Raw genomic sequence first — 22028 nt, 5'->3', positions numbered from 1 at the left:
GGAGGAGGGTGCTGGCCTCTTCTCCCAGGTGACGGGGGACAGGACAAGAGGGAATGGCCTCAAGCTCCTCCAGGGGAGGTTTAGGCTGGACATTAGGAAAAATTTTTTCACAGAAAGGGTCACTGGGCACTGGCAGAGGCTGCCCAGGGAGGTGGTTGATTCACCTTCCCTGGAGGTGTTTAAGGCACGGGTGGACGAGGTGCTACGGGGCATGGTTTAGTGTTTGATAGGAAGGGTTGGACTCGATGATCCGGTGGGTCTCTTCCAACCTGGTGATTCTATGATTCTATGAATTCTTTAGTTTCAGATGAAGCAATTACTTAAGGAATTGAGAGCAAATAAGACATCTTGTGTTACACAGATGCCAACCAATTTAAAATCAGAGCCTGCCCTCTCCATAACCCCAGCCTTACACAACCAACTTACTTCTGCTTCTCTCTTCTTTACCCGAGCCTTCTCCACTTCATCCATTACTTTTTGAGACTCTTCCACATTCCCATCTGCTCCAAGCTGTTCTACTTTGGCCAGCAGTTTTCCAATTTCTTCATTCAATTCATGAACTCTTTCAGCCTTGAGAGACAAAGAAAGGCTTAACACAAGAAAGGCTTTTAATTACGGAAAACAACGTGAACTGCTACTGAGTTATTATATGCAAAATTGGTAGGATAGAATTAAAAGAAACATGCAGACATAACTTCTCCAGGTAAAAATGAAACAGAAGTCACCTCATGTAAAAACACACAGAGAAAGACTGAATTACCTAGTTTTATGTACCAACTCCAGAGCAGGATTTTGTTCAGAAACTTCAAGTAATTCACAATGTTGTCTATACCACAGTCTTGCAAAATTAACATATGTGCAACCATTCCTCCTAGCATGTGCATATATGTACAGAAAAATGATAAGGTTCTTCAAGTTAGAAAATCTAGATAAAAGCACATCAAATTGTGTTTACTTTATGAATGAAGTTTTGATCAAAAAGTGTAGGAATCACTTATAATGAATGGAGTAATATCACAGAGTCAAGTTTCCTGAGCTCAAAACATGGGAGGTCTTCTCCCTGCATTCTCCTCTCCGTGCTTTAAAAGCAGTTTTCGGAAGAGTAGAGAAAATCCCTTATTTTTTCCACTTGTTGGTATGAATTCTCAGACTGGATAACTTGTCAAAGCCTTAAGCTGGCTCCTTAGAAAAACAGGCCTTCAAAGAGATTTCCATAACTAGTTTACATGCTTACTTTAGCTGCAACTTCAGCACTGATCTCTTCTTGGGTTTCTGCTAGTCTTTTCTTCGCCACTTCTGTTCTCCTGTCACAGTCTGCAATAAATGACTGCAGGTGGTCCATTGCCTAAAACATCAATAAGAACTCTGATCAATGCTGTCAAGAACATGAATATTTCATTAGCCTTAACACTTTCCAGGTTTATGAAGACTTAACCATTACAAGTTTTTATTACTGAAACCTTTGTAAAACAATAATGTAGCAGTTTATGGTGGCTAATCACACACATTAATAACAACATTTAAAAAAATCTTAGGCTACACACTGTCACAGTTATGAGTATTTGTGAAAGTTTGGAAGTGATACTGTCTTTAAGTCTTCTCTAAGAAGCAGTCAGCATTTCTAAGATGTTAGAATTGTTCAAAGGACATTCAGGTTCACGTCCTCCAGCCAATACACGCAATACCATTACTTTTTTTCATTACGGTTTTAAGCTATTAAGCATATTAACACCAGCCTTCTAAACAATAAAAAAACCCAACCAAACCTTTTTGTCCTAGTGAAGACTAACTCCTCAGTTGGGAGTTCAAAACTGTATAAATCAAACTATGGCATGCTGAGACACAGCATCTGATTTGTTATCCCCAATACAAAACTATTTCTTTCAATAAGCACAGAATTTAAGACTCTCCTCAGAGCACACATAGCATTAACATTTGCTTGCCTGCTATTCAATAACACTAAAAGAGCACCCAGGTTTATGATAATTTGTTCCGTGTAAGGTTGCTAGCACTTCTACCTAGAGATGCCTACCAATACAAATTAAATACTCGCATATAATCATGAAGAGGCAAGGCTCTGTCATGTGACCATGCAAGGGTTTCTCCACCTCTTTCTATAAAATCACTTTCCAAAAGTCTTCCTTTTGTCTGTACCAAAGCTTAAATTTTGTTGTGCAGTATATCCACCTAGATACACAAATTATGCCCTCCACCATTAAGACAAAATACATACATCAAGCTCAAAGAAGAAATCTTGATCTTTGGATGCTATTTCATAGTCTGCCCTTAATGCCAGGTCATGCACCTTCAGGCATTCTCCAAGGTCCATTCTCTGAAAAAAGTGACAGAAGGAAAGCAATATAACTATTCAGAAGTGTTACAAGGAATAAAGTTAGCACGATTTCTATAGCAGTCAAATATTCTGAAGCAACTCATCTCCCCTGTGGGAATGAAACGACAGTTTAATGCAGCTATAAGGCAATACCAGATCTTTAACAAACGTGCCTGAATCAGGAAACAATAAAAGCAGACAGAAAGAACAGCTTATCTTATTATGGCTGTTGGCATCACACAGTACCATCCATGCCCTGCAAAAATGCTGCTTTATTCAAAGTTCAGAAAAAGCGACTGAAGTGGGACATCCTGTAGTGAATCAAAACAGCTTAGAAGAATCAAGTTCCTTGCAAGTAATTGGCAATTAAATTGTCAAATGCTTCATCTGAACTGTCTGCACTCTCTACGATGTGTTCCAGTTATATTCATCACCTGAAATAGCTACAACCACAGCATCACTGTAAGTGCTGCTTGAAAATCTTTCTTGAAGTGTTTCAAGTAAGATAAACAAAAATCAAATCCCAGCAAAACATTCTGCAGACAACTGAAGATTAGCTGAGTGTTGGACTACATTCAATATTCAGGGAAGAAACACTATAGATATTTTACTCGTAATCTAAAAGTAATCTAGAATGGGGAGGAAGGAAACATGAACTTGAAGTAGATTGTCACTAATCATGCATGGAGCACCACCGAGAAGAGTGCCCAGAATTTTATTAGGTAACAACTACTGATTTTAAACTGAAATTTGCATATCATATAGCATTAGGAATTCTAATCAAAAATGTTCCCTCAAAGTTTGTTTAGTGATCAAGACAGAGCAATGTGCAAATGACAAAAACGAATCCCAAAACAACAAAAAAACCCAACCCAAACCAAATCAATCCTCAAAACCAATTTGTAATACAAACAGAACTGAAAAGAACCAAGGCACCCTCTCTGCAAATGCACAGGCTAATGTATAATCATTGAAAGTGATTATTATTTGTGTCACTTAAAACCAGTACAGCTTCAGTTAAGTCTACTCTTGGCACTGCTCACTTAACAGTAAGAAAAATTAATCCATTCCTAACTTTCAAAGCACATAATAACTCTGATGGAAAAAAGTTGTTACTGTTGCAGTTTCAGAACCAAAACTAAAATAATTAATAACTCCCGTTGAGTGTCTTGTAAGTAAAAGAATGTTAACTTAAACTGCAGCGAGTCACTTGGTACCTGAGCCAAATGAGTGCCTTTTTTCTTTAAAAAATAAAGAAAATATTTGCATTTACGCAGCAAGTCAAGCCTCACAAGTTTAGTAAGAGAAACCAAATATCAGCTGCATTCAACTTCGCAAACCATCACTTAGGTGTTCCAACAAATACATTAAAGTAATTTTTACAAAAGCTGTTGGCTTATTTCAAATGTCAGAGACAGAAATAAACATGGTTAAAATACCGAATTTTGAACTTGAAGGTTTTTGATACACTGTAGCTATTTAAATACCTCTCAGCCACCATAAATCTCTCTTTAGAGGACCTGATTGCAGTAAAAGCCATCTGATTGCATTGCTAAAGACTAGCTTTTCCTTTTGCAACTACACAGGACCTCAGCAATTTTGTTAACTGATGCAAATCCACACAGCCCTTGAAGCCGAGCAATATATTAGAGGTCTATTTCCAAGGCACTAGTTGCTGTATCATTTAACTGCAACATTCTTTCAAGGAAGTACTTCAGTACTAGGAAAGCAATGTGAAAAAACATTTTAAAATTAGACACTGAAAAGGCCTCCTAAAATTGTGAAAAGCTTGTCTTTATGCTGGTTCATCACCTGTACTGATCAGATAGTTAACGTCAACTGTAAACCTCAAGGCCAATCCTGTTGAAAGTGAAGCACTCCAGTCCTAAACAAACAGATAGGACTAGTGACACGATAATACATCTGAACATAATGTCAAAAAGTCTGAAAGACATCCACCACAGCATTGGAAAAACCACTATTTTAATATGCAATCTAAATATACTTTGAATAAATGCATGAAATCAGCTTCTATCACACTCACAAAACAGAACTCACATGACACTACCATGACACACTGTTCACTTCACATGCATTTTATGCTTCTTTTTCCAACCTACCAGGGTTGGATTTGCCCTCCTCCAGGCAGTGCATTTTCTGATTTATTTTCCTCTTACTGGGAATTGTAAATCCATAGCCTGAAAGGATGGTAATTACTCTGAGCCAGCATTACTACTGAAAAATATTCTGTCCTCCCTCTATCACTGCATTGTGCCACCCCACAGTGGCACATCCACCTGTGCATTTGAAGACAATCTGAGTACCGACTAGGTAAAATGTATCTTAGCAAACCAAAACTAATTTTTCAGCAGCGTAACTCTGTCTAACTTCTCAGGCAGCCACACAAGCAGACACACTGACAATATGTAGGGGGCAACATCACAATGGACTTAAGCAGCGAGGATCTCTTACAGTATCAAGATGCTGTTTCAGGGACTCTTGAATAACTGAAGTAATACAGCAGCAATTTGGGGGGGGCAACGGGGGTGCTACAGATTATTTCTTTTTGTTAGATTTTGTCTTACATCCTCTGTCTCATTCAGAAGACAGGAAATTTTGGCTCCCAATCCCCTCTTCAATCGAACAGAGTGCAGCCTTATAAATAAGTGGCATTACAGACAGGGAGCCAGCACAAGCAGGTACAACAGAAAACGATTGTTCTTCATTAGTTTCACTGCTAAAGAAATTCTATTTTTGTTGGAACTGCTCCATAACACAGCCTGTATTAACCTTGGTTAATCCTATGAAAGCATCGTCACAGAAATATTACTACTAAATGTGTCTTAAAAATTCTATTGGCAAAACCCAATGTAAAGAAACATTAAAACAAGCATTTAAAAATCAAAACAGTTTGCACGTTACGTGCAAAATCAGGCTAAAAAGCACATCTGCTGGCATAAGTTATGCAGTATCAGGCAAAGACCATTTGTCTTGGGGATGATTCATTAAAGTCAAGTCTATGCTGAATCAGGATTGCTGAGGACCTTAATAAGCACAGAGCACCTCACTTTATAATTTGGCTCATACGGCTAACTGCAAAGTAGATGGACAGCAGATGGAACTGGAGAGAAGATACAGTAAGACTTCTTGCCGTTGTTGAACTCTGCCTAAGACACAAGTGCCTTCTACTAACAAAGACTCCTTGCCTTCCCCTTGCCAAGAACCCAGGCAATAAAGAATCTGAAGAGTTTATCTGTAAAATAAATGTTCATTCGGAGTAGCTGACACTAATAACTGAACCAGACACTGAACTCTGATGTGATGCTGTTCCTTGAACACAAAATTAAGGTGGTTTGAGCTATGTACAGCAAAATTCCGTTTTGGCAGATTTACAACTACTACGAATTCCTTTGACATCAGAGATTAGATTATCAAACTTAATCTATATAGAGTGCAAAAAGAGCACAATAAAGCCAAATTACTTAAAACACAGAGGGCTGATGTTGAGCCAAGTGTTGCATAGTGGCACATACTACTAATGCTTCTAAAACCCACCATGCATCTTCAACAGGTTTTGAAAGATACTCTGGGCAGCCTTTATGTAGAGAATTCTTTCTAGCTATGAAGAAACCCACAGCAAAGCAGTTCACATGCAACAAGAGAAGGTTTTGTTGTTTGTATGTTTCTTTAGGAAGATCTGATATGACTGAAAAATTCATATTGGAGGAATCAGATCTCTGGCTTTATCAAATTGTCACGGCAACTGCTGGGGTCTGTATTGAGAACACCCTTGCTACTGATAAAAAGAAGCATAATACCTCTTCATAGACATTTCTTCCTTTAATCAATACTTAGTTCTGAACACTTCAAGACCTCCACTGAAAGACAAAACCAGCCTTTCTTATTTTTAAGTGAGATACCTCAGTGTTTACACAATATTTGGTCTTATAGCTCAACTATATAATACATTAACAAAGAAGTTACATAAGCATGCAGGGACTAACAACAACACCCCCTCCATACCTGGATAAATTAAACATATTAAACCGGAATATGGTATAACCGGTTCACTTCCCTGGCACCGGCTGAAGAAATTACGAATACGCTTCAAGAGACTGACATGATCACTTGCCAGGATAACAGAGCACTTTATAATTCAGCACCACTAGGCTGAAGGCTACGAATTGAGATAGCTCATGCAAGCCTAATTTAATTTGATTTGCAAAGCTGAAGCAGTTCACATGATCAAATTGGTCCTGAACTGAAAAGCTGACACTCTCCAGCAGAATGCCTGCTTCTTGTAACACTACAACAAATCATCACACTGGCACATCTAAGTTTTAAGCATGGAAATAGTTCCACTGAGCCAATGGGGCTACTGGCAAAGAAATCAACTGCAGATTAAAATACCTTACCAACACTCATATGCAGATGTGTGAACTATCCAAACTTATCCTCCACAGTAAAAAGAGATCTAGACAGTACAGTCAGTAAGCCTAAACGGATTCAGCCCTCCTTAAAGGGGGATACCCAGAGTCAGGTGAACCTCCCCGCTGCTTAGACCCCTTCTGAATTCAGTGCAAGCTTTGACACCTAGCTCCTCAGCTGAAACCTATATTTAGATGCCGTAATCTGAAGCTGAATCCCACCCCTAATAAGCTTAAAGTTAATCACATATTAAAGTATACTGCTAAACCAAGGTTTCAATCAATATGGTTTTAGTCAGCAAGAGTCCTGAAGAGCCAAGTGCAATAAATTCATGAGCGCCTAAAGATATGCTTTACTGCAGGGCTGAGCTCACAAAGAATAGTTTGATGTCTGTACAAACAAAATGTAAGGAGCAACAAATACACATAAATACAAATACAGACAGTGAACCCACTGAGCAGAAAGGATTATCTCAGCCATGGTTTCCAAGACCACATACAGCACTTGTGACACTTTTTTCAACTGGGAAGCACAATCAAGCTGATAAAACTGATGGATTGCTGCACAAGCATTGAACTGCTTGCGTTCTTCAAAGACAGCTAGAGGGTTACTATAAATATTCATACTACTTTTAACTTTATTAAAGGTATTTGCTTTAAATCTTCTCACCTCCTTATTTTCATTAATAGTCAGTTATGCTTTCAGAAACATACAAAGACAGAAAAAACACATTCTTGTAAAAATCCTGTGCCAGAGACAGTACAGAGTTTACACACAGAAAATGTCGCTTAATAGGCTTGTACAGGGGAGTCAGATGATGCCTACATGTGTAGCTTCAGTCCTAATCTCATAATATAGATAAACAAACAAACATTTTTGTAATGCTGATGAAAAATAACTCAAGTACCATGGTTTGGAAAAAAACCCCACAAAACCACAAGCCTGATCATCAGCAATTAAGAATAAAAGAAACCCTAAAGTAAGAGTGTTAACCCTTCAAGACAAAAAAAAAAGTATTTAAATTTGCTAACTTTAAGTGGTAAATTATTCACTGTTTCAGTAGCCAGGGTTTATAAAGTCTTACTAATCCTTCATGATAAAATTCTCAACGTCAAATAAATGAGTAAACTCTTAAATCACTGACTCATGCATGCCAACCAGTGCCCAGGTTATCATGAAGAAGAAGCAGAGCACTGAAACATTAAAAACAATGCCTGTTAAAAGAGCATTTGTGAGAGGCATTGTCAAAGAGCAGGTCTTGAACAGTTAGTTCTACAACTCTGAATACAAAGACCCTTCTGTGATCCTACCAACTAGTTTACTACATGCCTCACACAAACTTCAAACACCATTTCAAATAAAAAGACAATCACAGAGCACAACAGATGCGGAATTACAATTCGATAAGCTATGCTGTAATCTTAACTTTGTTTACATTTTTGTTGCTGAGACTCACTACTCTACCTATGTCTTCCATGTAGTTCATTATTCCCATTGACCTTAGAAGCAGACCACAAAATCCGTACTCCCATCTCTAGTTGAACTGACACCAAATCATCTCCTCCAGGCACCGAGGCACCACTGTGAAACTTAGAATTTTCAGTTCTACAAAATCAGAAACCCAGAAGCCCCAAAAAAAGTCCCTAAGTAAAATGAAATAAAATAGGAAGATAATCAAAATCTCCTGATTTAAGCAGGTAACCAGTGAGGATCATTAACAGATTACTAGACAAGTCTATCCAGAAACATGAGGTTAAGAGGGTAACTGATAAAGAATGAGCTGTTCTGTTGGCAACAGCAGCCAGAAGAAAGAATTAAATTTCAAAATACAGTTAATTCTTATGGCTTTATACTCTTAAGTCAAATCTACAGGGTTCCTTTAAATACAACTTTATTGTTCCTTTAAACAGCTCTGAGGAAGCAAGACACAGAGAAGTGCAAAATAAAGTTCAAAAGAGAAGGAAGCTGTGCATTGTTGCTCATTTAGACAATGGATTTTTCCCAGTAAAACTCAAAACTTCATTAATTTATATGGATGTTTTCTTCCCGAAATGTTTCTAATGTTAACCAAAAGATACATATGATCAAAGAAACTTGAGGAAAACACCTAGTGTGAGCGTTTTGGAGAATTCTAGAACTAACAAGACTTCGTACAGTATTGTTAAAAATGAGCACGTGCTTCATCTAACAGGAGAAGAGAATGAAGAAATCTGGACAACAAAGAGAAACTGTCCAGTCTTCTAAGCAAAGTATACAGGCACTACTTTTACCAATACATACTGCAGCCCAGGGAACATGATTTTATTGTCAAGAGAAATGAACTCCTTGCAGAGTTTTGGGTATTTGGCCATTAAGGAAAAGAACACACTGAATTAACAGGGCCTACTCATATGAGTCTTCATTTGTCTTGTGTTATCTGTGAACATCCTCCTTTAGTGCTTTTGAAAGAGTGCGTGGATTGGAATAACACAGAAATCTGCACTTTGCAGACTGGAACAGTAATACACAGCTTGCAAGGACCGCATAGATTATCTTGTGATACAAAACAAAATAGCAATTCACGGCCAGTATTTTACTGATAATCTATTCAATTAACAGACTTAACCCCATAATATATCCTCAGACTATTTATTCTTTCAGAGGCATAAGATCCTGGATTTGAATTTAAAAAAAAAAGTCACACAATCTTTGTTACCCACAGATCTTGAATGTGAAGATGCATCAAGATTTTCCTATCCAAACTCTGGTGAGAACTCCACAATCATCAATGATAGACTGTTTAGTCACACTAGACATTTCTTGCCCTTTTAAAAACTGTGCTTTTAGGACAGAAGGTCCATTTTTTCAGACTGATTACTAGTAAACAGCAGAACCTCCCGTCGGTCATATAAAGCCTGTCTCTTACGAGTCCTTTTCTACTACTCCCTCTAAAAGGATTAAGCTGGTCACTGTTTTTCTCGACACCAAATTATATGCTGGAACACACTTTGTGGTCTGATGACTAACTGCATTATGAGGAAGAGAGAGAGATTGATATTCGCTGAACAAGTAGTTTAGTTTAGTACTCTCCAAGCAGTAGAATCCAGTGTGAGACAGATGAGAACTTTAGTGAGGACAAACACACTGGGTAAATGGACCCAACCTACATTGGTCTGCATCACAGGAGGCGTTACTGCATGATATTTATGACTGTTACAGCTCTAAAGATAAAGACTTCTTACTTGCTAAAGACACCCATTCTAGAAATCTTTGCTTACAGAAATTAGACCCCAATGAAAAGCTTTCAATTTAATATTTTAATAGCATTTTCTTTTGAACTCTGACTAATGACTTTGTATGTTTTTATAGGACATTTAGGTCTCAAATTTTCCCCCACCTATGAGCTATTTTGCCCATCACAACCAAAACACCAGACAGACCAGACAGCTTATGTTACAAAAAACATTAATTAGTTGTAGCTACCAGAGATCACTAGACAGATATTTGCTGAAAACTGTGAAACTGAGAGATATTACTAAGAACAGACATAATTGAATTTCTCCATTCTTAGCTAAATAAAACACATTATTTAGCTACGTACAGTTCCAGAGAGCACATCATGAGGACAGCAGTTGAGAAGGTGGCTCTTGCACACTCTGTCATCACTGAATTTGATGCGCTGACGGGTCGTGTCACCTACAATATAGAAACCAACACATTCCAGGTTAGAAATCTGGGTAAGCCAGACATGTTCTGCAGGTTACATGCAAAGCATTAAGACTGCCTTGTCACATAGTGAAGGCCTATGTAAACTAGAACTTAAGACACTGTGTGCTTCTTTGCCAAATAACACCAAAACCACAAATATGTGTTTTAATGCTCTATAATGCTGTTTTAAAATCCCCTCACACTTCTCCTTCAAAAATGCAGCATGAGAAGTGCTTGAAACCAGAAAGACAGCATTAGCTTTAAAAACACTTTGCTACAACGGCATTTGTTAAATGAGGTATATAATGGTCTATTCAGATTTTACATGAAATAGTGATGTATTTATATGCAACAATCAGCATATAAAAGCAACCTCATAAACACAAAATGATACACATCGAGTCATCACCAAATCCCACCTGACGCTCATTTTATGATTTCGCTCTTGGATGCAACACACCCTCTTACTTCTGATGGGAGCAGCATAAAGAGTTGAATAATGATTTTAAACACTTACAAACCTGGAAAAAAGTCAGTCAAACATATGGACATAGCCTATATGTAAAATTATTTTACAGATGTTTGCGTATCTCTCGATCATAAGAATTTTTTTTCTTTTCTTTTCTACATGCTGTTTGTTGGGCTGGAAACATCTTAATTATTGATCTTCATCACAGCAGGTTGTAGTTCCTGCATCAGCAGAAGCATCAACCTGCCCACACACTGAGGTCCAATTGCAAGTTTAAATAACCCCATCCTGAAGCAAGACCTAAAGTCTTCAAAACAATGTAACCAGCTGTTATTTTGGGGATGAGGGCAGAAACATGTTTTCCTTGGAGTCTTAACATAATTGTCACTGAGTTTTGGAAGAGAGACCATTGCTACGGCTCTTGTTCTTAAGACACAGGCATGATAAGACACCTTAATTTCTCTCTGGATGTGTCTATTCATTCATTTTTTAACATGTAACAACTTGTTAAAATTTCTTATAACTGAAAACCTACTGGTGAATTATTGAAGCAAGGCAGGCTGCTGAGGGGGAAAAAAAAAAAGACAAAAGGAGTCTAGACAGCAGCCTCCTCCATTTCAAATATTTTAAAGAATGTAGATACATTTTATGGCTATTAATTTTTTTATGGCTTGATGACTTGGAACAATAAGAATTTTTAATCTATTAATTCAAGAAGCCAAATTCATTACCGAGGTAACTACAAAGGGGGGGAATAAAAACCACGTCTATTATTAGTCAAGACTTTCTTACTGTTATGTAACCAGATTTTAAAATATCAGCTCTATGCACAGGATGCTAATATGTAACATTTTCAGATGGAAGCTTCAGATAATTAAGCAAACAATAGTTTCCAAGAAACACCACATGCTTAATTTGCCTGCAGGATACAACAGTTAAAACCTGTAACCGACAGGCTAAAGACAGCTTCAAAGCAGTTCAACAATAGGTTTTCTAGAGGGCAACCTTACTCCTTAGTTATACTTACACTACAAAAAATTTAGAGCAATCCCTTTGTAATCATGCCTGCTACTGCAGTAAAGAGCTTTGAGTTTGGCTTTTCTTTTGTTTTGCTTTTTAGGAGGTGGATCCATATTTTTTTAAAACACAATTGATTTTGTTCCACATTCATTAACACATCTGAAAAGTTATTGATAACTCACGGCTCGGCGAATGCGGGGCCTTTCTGACACTCCCTTGCAGATTGATGTAGGCAGGCAAAGATACATTGAACCTTTATAAATAAAACAAGGGGCCAGATTGTTCAGTTTGTATAGAAAAATAGATTCTGCCAGCAATTTTAACACAGCATCTAGAAATACATGTTGACGGCAAAGATTCTTCTATATAAAGACACATGAACAAAATCACGAAATGTATTTTAAAAAAGACAGCTGATGGCCTAATAGCACCAACCTAGTCAAGGAGTTATCAGGACCAGGAAACTGCTGAAAGACTCATGGCTCCTTCAGTAACATTGGTAAGTAGTATTTTCACAAACATTACCTCAAAACCTAGACATGGCTTTTTTCATACCTCTGCTGCAACTCAGAACTCATGTGACAGTGGCAATACAGTCTTTTAAATCTAAGCGGCTACCATGTTAATCACAACTACCAAACTGAGGTAAGACGACATAGAAAAAAAAAACGGTAGCAGAAACTGATAAGCGACAGCCTCAAGAGCACCCATTTACATTTTAAGCACTTATACTTTCTGCCCTCTGCCTATGGTCTAGTATTTAAGATACTTTCAGAAAGGCTCCCACACACAGAACACTGATATTTACCTTTTCCCTCCTATAAAAAGCAGTTTCATATATATGCATTTATTTTTAATCTATGTTGCTTCAGAAGGAAAGGTTTATCAAAAAGAAAAGGTGTCATACAATATCTCCTAACATATATACTATGTCCTAACAATGACAGTTTCCTGTTCCTCTGGCAGATCATTCCAGAGTCCAACAGACCTATAATACTTTTATTTCTTGATGATTTTTGAGAGTTCCAATACACCTAAATAGTGCAGACCTGTTGGCAAAGACAGAAGATGTATTCTGCCGCTGACCTACAGACAAATCATCTGGAATAGGTGATGACCCAGGGTCTACAGGGGTTGCTGGGAGGGAGAATAAAATCTACAGATCGGCTCTACACTTGATGATCAGCCTATATAAGAGACTTTTGCCTTCTGAGAATTCAAACAGCATGAATAGATGTGTTCTTAAGCCAAGGACTTCAGTGGTACGTTAGCTGCTACTTCTCTTGGCCAAACTGTACTTAGGTTGACATGCTCTTTGTATGGCCAAACAATCACATGAATGCTAAGCAGTGTTTATGAGTATTTAAAAAAAAAAAAGTTTCTATATTCTGTAAGAAGAAAATAAGACCAGTAGGTACCAAATGGCTGCAGTTATCCAATTTTAGATGTATCCTTAAATGTTTATAAATAGGTTTTTATCACTGATATTTCAGCCCTTATTACAAATTCTATTTTAATAGGTAAGTGATTTGATTAGCTCAGAATACCAACTTATTTAACCCTGCCTCTGAAGAATAGCAGAGTATTCAGCTACTTCATCTTTAGGACTCATGCCATTAAAGAAATCAAAGTAATTTGCCAGGGCATTACAGGAGTCAACAACTATCGCTGTTCCATAAGCCATCCTTGCATTTCCAATTAGATTTTCTCCATTAAAAGAAAAAACAAACACAATTGCTAAAATTTATATGGAGATACACAAAAAATAAATTACATTTTCCTCAAGAAGCAGCAGCTCTAGTTTTACCTGAAGTAACTGACCCAAACCACATTTCTATAATAGATTACCTTTCAGGTGAATGGAGAACTTTGAAACCGAACTGAAACTGTTCACGAGAAAATGCTAGATGTCCAGGAAATTTCTACACTTGCACATCTCATATTCCTTACAAGCATAAGGAAACTGCACATGAGGAACACTAATATTAAAGAGATGGCAGCAATGTAAACTTTCTAAAGGAAGTTGTTTAGTTTGCATCAAACGTGCCAACTATAAAATTAACACCAATATTGCAGACCAGAGCATACTGCCGATTAAGGAACACACAGAGGTTAAGAATACAACGTGCACTTGGACCACCCCATCCAACACACTCTGAACTCCCAAGTCTGACCTATTAGTAAGCCTCCACAGTGCCACTCCTGCTCAGTATATCACAAACTAGCAGAATGACTACTTCTGCATCAACAATGCTTATAACACCTCTTACTGTTGTGATGTACCCTAATGCACTAACAACAATCCCAGTGCATTGATAAAACTTACCCTTTGTTATCCAACTGTAACCTCCAATCACGAACTAACAGTGCAATCCATGCAAGAACAATAATGCCCATTTTTGCGTTGCTGACTCCCTGAACTAGGCTACATCAACCAAAACCAGTCAGCTTTCCACTCAAATTTGTGAAGCAAGAGTCCCAACATGTTGGCAGGGGACTCTGAAAGCTTTACATGCTAAGAGCTACTAGCTGGGTGGAATATCAGGTTAAAGACTGTGCATCAAATTTCATCAGCAAAGCAAGCCCTGTTTAACTAGTATCCAACATGACTCTTGAATTGAGGCTTATGTTGTCACAGGAGATCCTGTTGCTGCTACACTCTGAGCAGGCAGCTAATTCTGACAAATCTTGTCACCAACCCTGGATGATGAATCTTTCCCATAACACCATTATAATAACACATTTCTACACAGGATTGCTGCTGGGTTACACTGTGACTAAATCAATACTTGTGAATGCAGAAGAGAATGAAACTATTTTTTTGCTACTTCCTTACAAGTGAACAAACACAGGAATGATTTTATGAGGTATGAATATGCCCATTTGCTTCTTCATAAATGCTGTTTCAAATCATGTCCCAAATGTAGAGTAGAAAAGTTACTCCAGTTCTTTGCTACTCCCCTCATTTTTAAGGGCCAAAGCACCAGGACTTCATAACAAAGCAGCAAATGCACATAAGTCACTAAACGTGATCACTGCTCTTTAAACCTTCTGATCGCTTCTGACTGGAAAATAAAGAATCTTCTAATGAAGTCTGTGTTGCTCTTACTTTCAGGTTACTGAGACGATATCAACCCAACATTTCTGGTAGGTTTTGGGGAAATTTGTGTAGACAAGACACTCTTTTCTGCTCTTACTTTGCTGCTGATCCGTATTTGAGAGAAGAGCACTTGGAGGAAGTTCTTGGCCCCCTAACCTGAATCTCAGCCTAAAGCTCCCAAATAGCCAACAGCCCTCCAATAATGGGCAAAACCGTATCCAAACTGCCTTCAAAAGCCCGTACCACCTTGCACCTACAAGGGGAAAGCGAAGTGGAAAACAGAAACTATGTGTCCTGACGATTCCCACCTCAACCCACCATCCATCTTTAATTACATGGAGAACTCGGCAATAATCCCAAGTGCAAACAAAGAAATTACAAAATGGGTTACAAGTTCTAGAACACATCTGTTACCATATAAAGGGTGTGACCAAACACAGGACGGCTAAGATAAGCACAGGAGAGTCACTTCAACTCCTCCCAAACGCAGGGAACAGAAAAGTCGTGCTTCAGTAACCACTATCAAGGTTAACTGAAATGGGTAGTGTAAAACAGAAAAACTGATGATGTTAACAGATGCAAAAAAGATATTTTATGTTCCAATGCCAGAAGATGATCTAGCTAAAAAACGGCGTTAAAGACTCCAAACACCACAGTTTAGCACAAAAAGCCAGCAGGTGAGGCAAAAGAGGCTGACTGCCACTTCATACACATGAGTTCTGTATATCTAAAGGCTCAAAATGTTTTTCTGGTAGTCATACAGCATAATATTTGTTAGGATGCTTGTAAGAACATTTTCACAACCACATGCAAATCTCAGAAGCACACAACTGTCTCTTACAAAGAGGATAATTAAACTTGCTAGTTTTTCATATTTCTAGAAGGTAATCTGAATTTGATGTAGTGACAATTATATATATATATATTAAAACAACAAACAAACAAACCCAAAACCACCATCACATTTTGGTTTGCAACAGTCAAGTCTTGGCTGTTTTGAGATGTGTGTTTCCAGGGCCATTTTGATCTGCTCTGGGTCTGCACAACTGTCTGCAGTGATAATCCTGCTCCACCTTCTGCTTCAACAGATTCCTAACACTGACTCCAGCGCTCATGCAGAGCAGGTAACTGACCTGGCAGAAAGTGAACCAACTGAGCAAGATAAGCTGATTTAAGATAAAACAGGATCTTTACAATGTGGCCTTTTAAAGAAAATGTGGCAATCTGTTCATTCCAACTGTGATTTTCAAAAAAACCCAGTTCCTGGGCTACTAATACCAACTGTTAATATTTCACTCTATTCATTTAGAACAGTCATGATTGTATTTGTAAGGATCACTCCTGTTTCCTAAAGAACAGGGATGGGTTTAACTTAGCGTACTACTAAAAACTGTTTAAATCAATTTTACAATTGAAAAATAGTACTTAAAAAAAATTAAAATCACACTTTTCTATCAGCTTACTCCTAACCCTTCTGAGTGCCAATTTCCTGTAGCCCCAGTCACTGACAATAAATTCAACTTGAAATTACCTTTTAACTATCAATATATGTAACAAAGCCCTTTAGATCAACTGCTAACAGTAAAAAACAATACAAAGAGAACGTTCGTATGTAAGTAAGTACATGAGATTAGCACTTAGTCTTCAAGCACTCCTTATTTCTCAATACTTGGGAAGTGCACACTACGTTTACATTTAAGCCTCTCTACTTAAATATGTCAGGTTACCAGTACTTGGAATGACAAACTTCAGAGAAGATTTTTTTTCAGCCTACAGCCATGACTGTATTAAATTAGTCCAGCTTTTCATTAACAACAAAATCTTAGCCACTTTTTTTCTTTTCAGTTTTGGCATGGTCCATATCCAATCCAGTTTTCCACTTCTTGTCACAGAAGCATGCAAGAGAATATAGATATGTTTAAAGTACTTTAAAAACAACCCATTTGGTTTTAAACAATGTGCTTTTCCAGGTGTGTAACACAACCACATCTGCCATTTACAGAATGATTTCATTGTACTGACATTAACAATACAATGGCTTTTTAGATGTCCCAGATGAATTCCGAGAACTGCAACTCACTGGAAACACCCGAAGAGCACCTGCCGAACTCCCTCTGTTTCACTGCCCTTCAGGTCACCCGAGCAAAGGCAAGAACAGAGCAGTGGGGCACTGGGCACCTGGCAAGAGGCTGCCTGAACCTCACATCCTGGCAGGTACCCACAATGAGCAACACTGTGTCACTACAAACGCACCTACCTCACTGCCAAAATTCAGACAAGAGAGGAAGCAGGTTGCCAAAGCAAGTCACAAAGCTCTCGGTTCTCCCTGCCCGCAAGCACAGGGCCCTCTGGGAAAGGATTACAGCAAGAGGCAGGCCCAGAGCCACATACGTAGTTCTAGACAGCCACACGTCGAGCAACTCTGCTTGCCATGGGAAGCCTCTTTAGCAGCACAGCTTATATTTCATAAATATTCCTACAGCAGCATTATGGCTGAGCAGGTATCTTCTGAATCCATTAGACCAACACAGACCTGTGCTTTCTAAGTATTCTCAGAGCTCAACAGCAAATCCATAACAATGTTTCATAACTACCTCCTTTGAGCTTCTTCATTCTGACCCCAAGGGCACCAGGTATAACGAGCATGCACAAGCTTCCACAAATCGCAGCCTATACTCGTCTCCTGAAGCCACGTTTGAGCATCTCATTGTGGAATTTTCAAAACATTTTCAGACCATGCTCCTGTTCTCTATGAAGGAGCAATAAACCTAAAAAAAGTAATATAGACCGACTCAGACAACACTGGCTTTGAATTTACCTCCGAGTTTGTTCTATTCTCACTGAAGAGATCAAATGTTTGATCTCCACCTTCTCCAACATAGGTAAAAATTTTAAACCCATGCATTCTAAGCTCCTCAAAAAAATCCAAACCACCAACCCCATGCCCACCAAAAAAGACCCTCACACTACGCAAAGTATAAAATTCTGTTTACTGGAAAATTTAAAAGCTCTTTTGTGATTTTGAGCAATATAAAACACAAACACCACCCAAGAAAGACTGCTTTTTAGAAACATTTTGAACTCAACTGTGTTGCCAGGCACAGCAAAATCAAAGGCAAAGGGGATACGTGGTGAAATGAGAGCTACAATCTACCAAGAAGTGAAAAATGACACATTCTAATAAAAAGCTGCAATTTGCATATTTCTAGAAATAGAATATTTGTCAAAGGTGTAAGGAACATAAAAAACCAAACTACCCTAAAACCCATTACCTTCAAGGTTAACAATATTTCAATGACCTTGAGACTGTTCTTGAATTTTATAAGTACTAGCTCTGCAGAAGAAGATTTCCAATGCTCCACTGGATTATTTTTTTTAACTAGAATGGTGTTACACCGAGATCCTCAATTCCTCACTTAATCCAACAATGGAAGCCAGTTTTGCAAGTAGTCTTTTCTCCTTATCCTTTCCTGGCAAGACAGGAGTTTCACCAGCACAATGTTACTTTGCCAAGTACTTTGACACGTGCAGCACCTACAGGAAGCATTTGAAAATTTTCAGGGCCAAGACAAAACCATCCTAAGTCCAACTCTACACGATGACTACTCGCTAACCAGCCTTGCTCTGGAAGGCACTCTCTACAGAACAGTAATTTTTCAATGAGATTATCACAGTCCTGTTTAAAACAACTAAGAGCACTTAACAGAAAACATTCATAGAATACTGGAGATGTGAAAGCTGGTTACATTCGCTTAGAATTCTAGGTTACACAAAAAAAAGGCTCTCAGAAAGACCACGTTACGCCAGTACCAACCGATGACCAGCATTCACAAGATACATCCTAACTCATACATTCTACTCGGTGCACGGGAAACTAGGGAACAGTTAATTCAGCATGAAGCTTCAACAAACACGTAACACATCTGTTGAGAGCAAGCACGACATGCAGAACATTCAAATAATCTCTAATTGCAGTCTACCCTGGGGTGCAGTATTCTGTTGTTTATAAATAAAATGCTGCACGGCACAACAGCCACAGGCTCTTTAGCTGCCCCAAACCACCTGGACTTACAGACGACTGCCATTTCAAACTTTCACATTGCCTCACTGCACATGCTGACAAAAATTCTGAGCAGCTTTACACAGTTATAATTCCTCAGTCCACTACGTGACTGCATAGCGATCTGAAACCTGACTTTATATCTAGTATCTCTCTGCTGGGATTACTGCCTCTAGATGACAAGCTTTTAGCTAGCGGCTTGGGGCTCGTTTGTTTTTTAGAACAGCTCATCCATTTGGTTTAACTACGTTCTCTCAGAGAGAGACCCACCTGCTGACTGAAATCATAGAATTGTTTGCTTAGAAAAGAGCTTGGAGAACATCGAGTCCGACCCGTCCCCTACTAAATCGCATCCCTGAGCGCCTCATCTACCCGGCTTTAACACCTCCAGGGACGGGGACTCCACCGCCTCCCTGGGCAGCCCGTGCCCGACAGCCCTTTCGGTGAAGAAATTGTTCCTGATGTTTGATCTGAACCTGCCCTGGCGCAGCTTGACGAGATAACGATGGGTTGAGTTGGACTTCAGACAAAACTACAATGACACAAGAAAAAAAAACCAAACCAAAAACCGCTCCGGCGAAGCGCCTGTTGTTTTTTTGGTTGTTTGTGGCTTTTTGGGGGGGGTGGGGGGGTGGGTGTTCCTATTCGTTCGCTCCCTCCACGGCGAGGCTGGGTTCGGCCCGGAGCCCGGCGGGGCCAAGGCCTCCCCCGACCCCGCCAGGCCCCGCCCCGTGGCGGGGGGGGAGGGGGGACCGCAGGGAGCGGGCCCCGCGCCTCCCGCTCGGCCCTCCCGGCGACCGGAGCGGCTGGGGCGGCTCCACCCCGCCTCCCGCCTCTCTCCTTCCCTCCCTCGCGCCGGCCGAGGGGGTCGCTTACCGTCCCGGGACGTGCCCATGAGCTGGTCCAGCATGGCGCGCATCTGGGCCTGCGCCGACATCTTGGCGCGCGCGGGGCCCCGGCGCGGCCCGGCCGGCAGCGAGCGGCCTGCGAGGCCCGGCGCGGCGGCTCGGGCCCTGCCCGCCCTCGCCTCACGGGCGGAGCCGCTCACGCACCCTCCCCTACCCCCCGGAGAAGGGGTAAAGCGGGGGGGCCGCCGCCTCCTGTCTCCGCGCTCCCGGCTGGAAGCGGAGCTGGGAACCCGCCTCGGTGGTGGTGCCGCCGCCTCCCCTCCCCCCCCTCCCTCCGCTCACGCCTGCCACGCGCGCGCGCGCCGGCGGTAACGGAAACCCGCGCGCACGCGCCCTGCGGCCGTGACGTCGGCGCCGGGCGCGCCCCTTGGAGCGCCCTGATTGGCCGCGGCGCGCGCCGCCGGGGCCGCTGACGCCATCCGCGCGGCGAGGGCCCCGATTGGGCCGTCGAGGCTTCCTCCGGGAGGCGTCCCTGGGGCGCGCTGATTGGCTGAGCGGAGCCCCTTGGGGAGCGCTGATTGGCTGAGCGGAGCCCCGTGGGGAGCGCTGATTGGCCGCGCGGCCGCTCGCAGCCGCAGGGACGTCCCGGTGCGCTCCCGGGGAGCCGGAGGCGGGATAAGCACCCGGTTTCTCGCCTCGGGGAGGGGAGACCGGGGCGGGACGGTGGCACGAGGGGTGTCTGTGACGCGCCTCAGAACGTGGCCGAGCTGCGGGTCACGGAGAGCGGAAGGGAGGCCCGGGATCATGGGGTCATAGAATCACAGAATCACCAGGTTGGAAGAGACCCACCGGACCATCGAGTCCAACCATTCCTATCAAACACTAAACCATGTCCCTCAGCGCCTCATCCACCCGTGCCTTAAACACCTCCAGGGATGGGGATTCAACCATCTCCCTGGGCAGCCTCTGCCAGTGCCCAATGACCCTTTCTGTGAAAATTTTTTTCCTGATGTCCAGCCTAAACCTCCCCTGGCGGAGCTTGAGGCTATTCCCTGTTGTCCTGTCCGCTGTCACTTGGGAGAAGAGCCCAGCTCCCTCCTCTCCACAACCTCTTTTCAGGTAGTTGTAGAGAGCAATAAGGTCTCCCTTCAGCCTCCTGAAGGCTAAATCCCAGCTCTCTCAGCCCCTCCTCATAAGGCCTGTTCTCCAGCCCCCTCACCAGCTTTGTTGCTCTTCTCTGGACTCGCTCCAGAGCCTCAACATCCTTCTTGTGGTGAGGGGTCCAGAATTGAACACAGGATTTGAAGAGCGGTCTCACCAGTGCCGATGGTGGGATGGGCACCTTGGGCAGCCGTGTCCTGCTGATCCATCCTCGGGCAGGCACAACTCCTCTTGGCCAGGGTGAGAAACACTTGTTCAGTGCTAAAACATTGAAAAGGACAAAGTCTTTGAAGCAAAGGCAATAATATTTTAATTTTACAATTCAGCACTGAATCGGATGCCCTGCTAAAAAAAAGGCACAGCATCTCATAAAAGTTTCAGACTAGTTTCAGACGAAGAACCATGTAAATCCTCAAAGAATGCTCATTCTTTTTTTTAGATCCACTCATAGGAACAATGTTTTCACAATTCTATCAATCTCAGCGGCCTGCATTTTGCTACTATCCCTTTGGTAACCATCGTTTTGCCATCTAGCACCCACAGACATTGGCAACTGTCACAGGGATCAGTTTTGGCTGCCCACAGCCAGGGTCCTGTTTGGCTCCAAAGCGCAGCTGAGTAGAAGTGAGAAACAGCAACACAAAAAAGGGCACTTAAAACCCCTAGCCCAGTTCTCTGGATTTCACAAGGACTTGCAGAGAAGATGCAGTGCTCAGGCAGGAGTCTTCCATAACAAATTTAGGAAAAGGTTCCCTACCCAGCTCTTCTCAGCCATTCAGAACATAACACAGCTTTGTTTTCCCTTTTACATATAAATTTGATTTTCTTAGTTGTTACATTACTTTGGACTGAAGGAGAAGAAACTGGGAGAGAAACAGATATTGGTTAAAATTTTCTCTACTTAGTACCTTTGTATTTTTAAG

General features: G+C 40.9%; 1 protein-coding gene across 3 annotated transcripts in view; it reads right to left on the bottom strand.

The window, feature by feature from the left end:
• Positions 1–22028, bottom strand: part of LOC138719554 (putative RNA-binding protein Luc7-like 2) — a 37644-nt gene that overhangs the window by 11638 nt on the left and 3978 nt on the right. Inside the window, exons 1-6 of one of the 3 annotated variants that reach the window (XM_069854870.1) lie at positions 19973–20107; positions 12119–12189; positions 10341–10435; positions 2234–2332; positions 1235–1345; positions 427–570 (exon numbers count right to left, since the gene is read on the bottom strand). In XM_069854870.1, the coding sequence (XP_069710971.1) occupies positions 427–570; positions 1235–1345; positions 2234–2329 (351 nt within the window). In that variant the 5' untranslated portion in view covers positions 2330–2332; positions 10341–10435; positions 12119–12189; positions 19973–20107. Of the gene's footprint in view, positions 1–426; positions 571–1234; positions 1346–2233; positions 2333–10340; positions 10436–12118; positions 12190–19972; positions 20329–22028 lie in introns of those variants that run through there. The other 2 variants (XM_069854863.1, XM_069854875.1) reach the window with 2 other exon arrangements.

The sequence above is a fragment of the Phaenicophaeus curvirostris genome, chromosome 1 (assembly GCF_032191515.1).
Source record: "Phaenicophaeus curvirostris isolate KB17595 chromosome 1, BPBGC_Pcur_1.0, whole genome shotgun sequence".
In the NCBI taxonomy this organism is placed as follows: Eukaryota; Metazoa; Chordata; class Aves; order Cuculiformes; family Cuculidae; genus Phaenicophaeus; species Phaenicophaeus curvirostris.
This window is presented reverse-complemented; position numbering and strand designations above follow the sequence as displayed.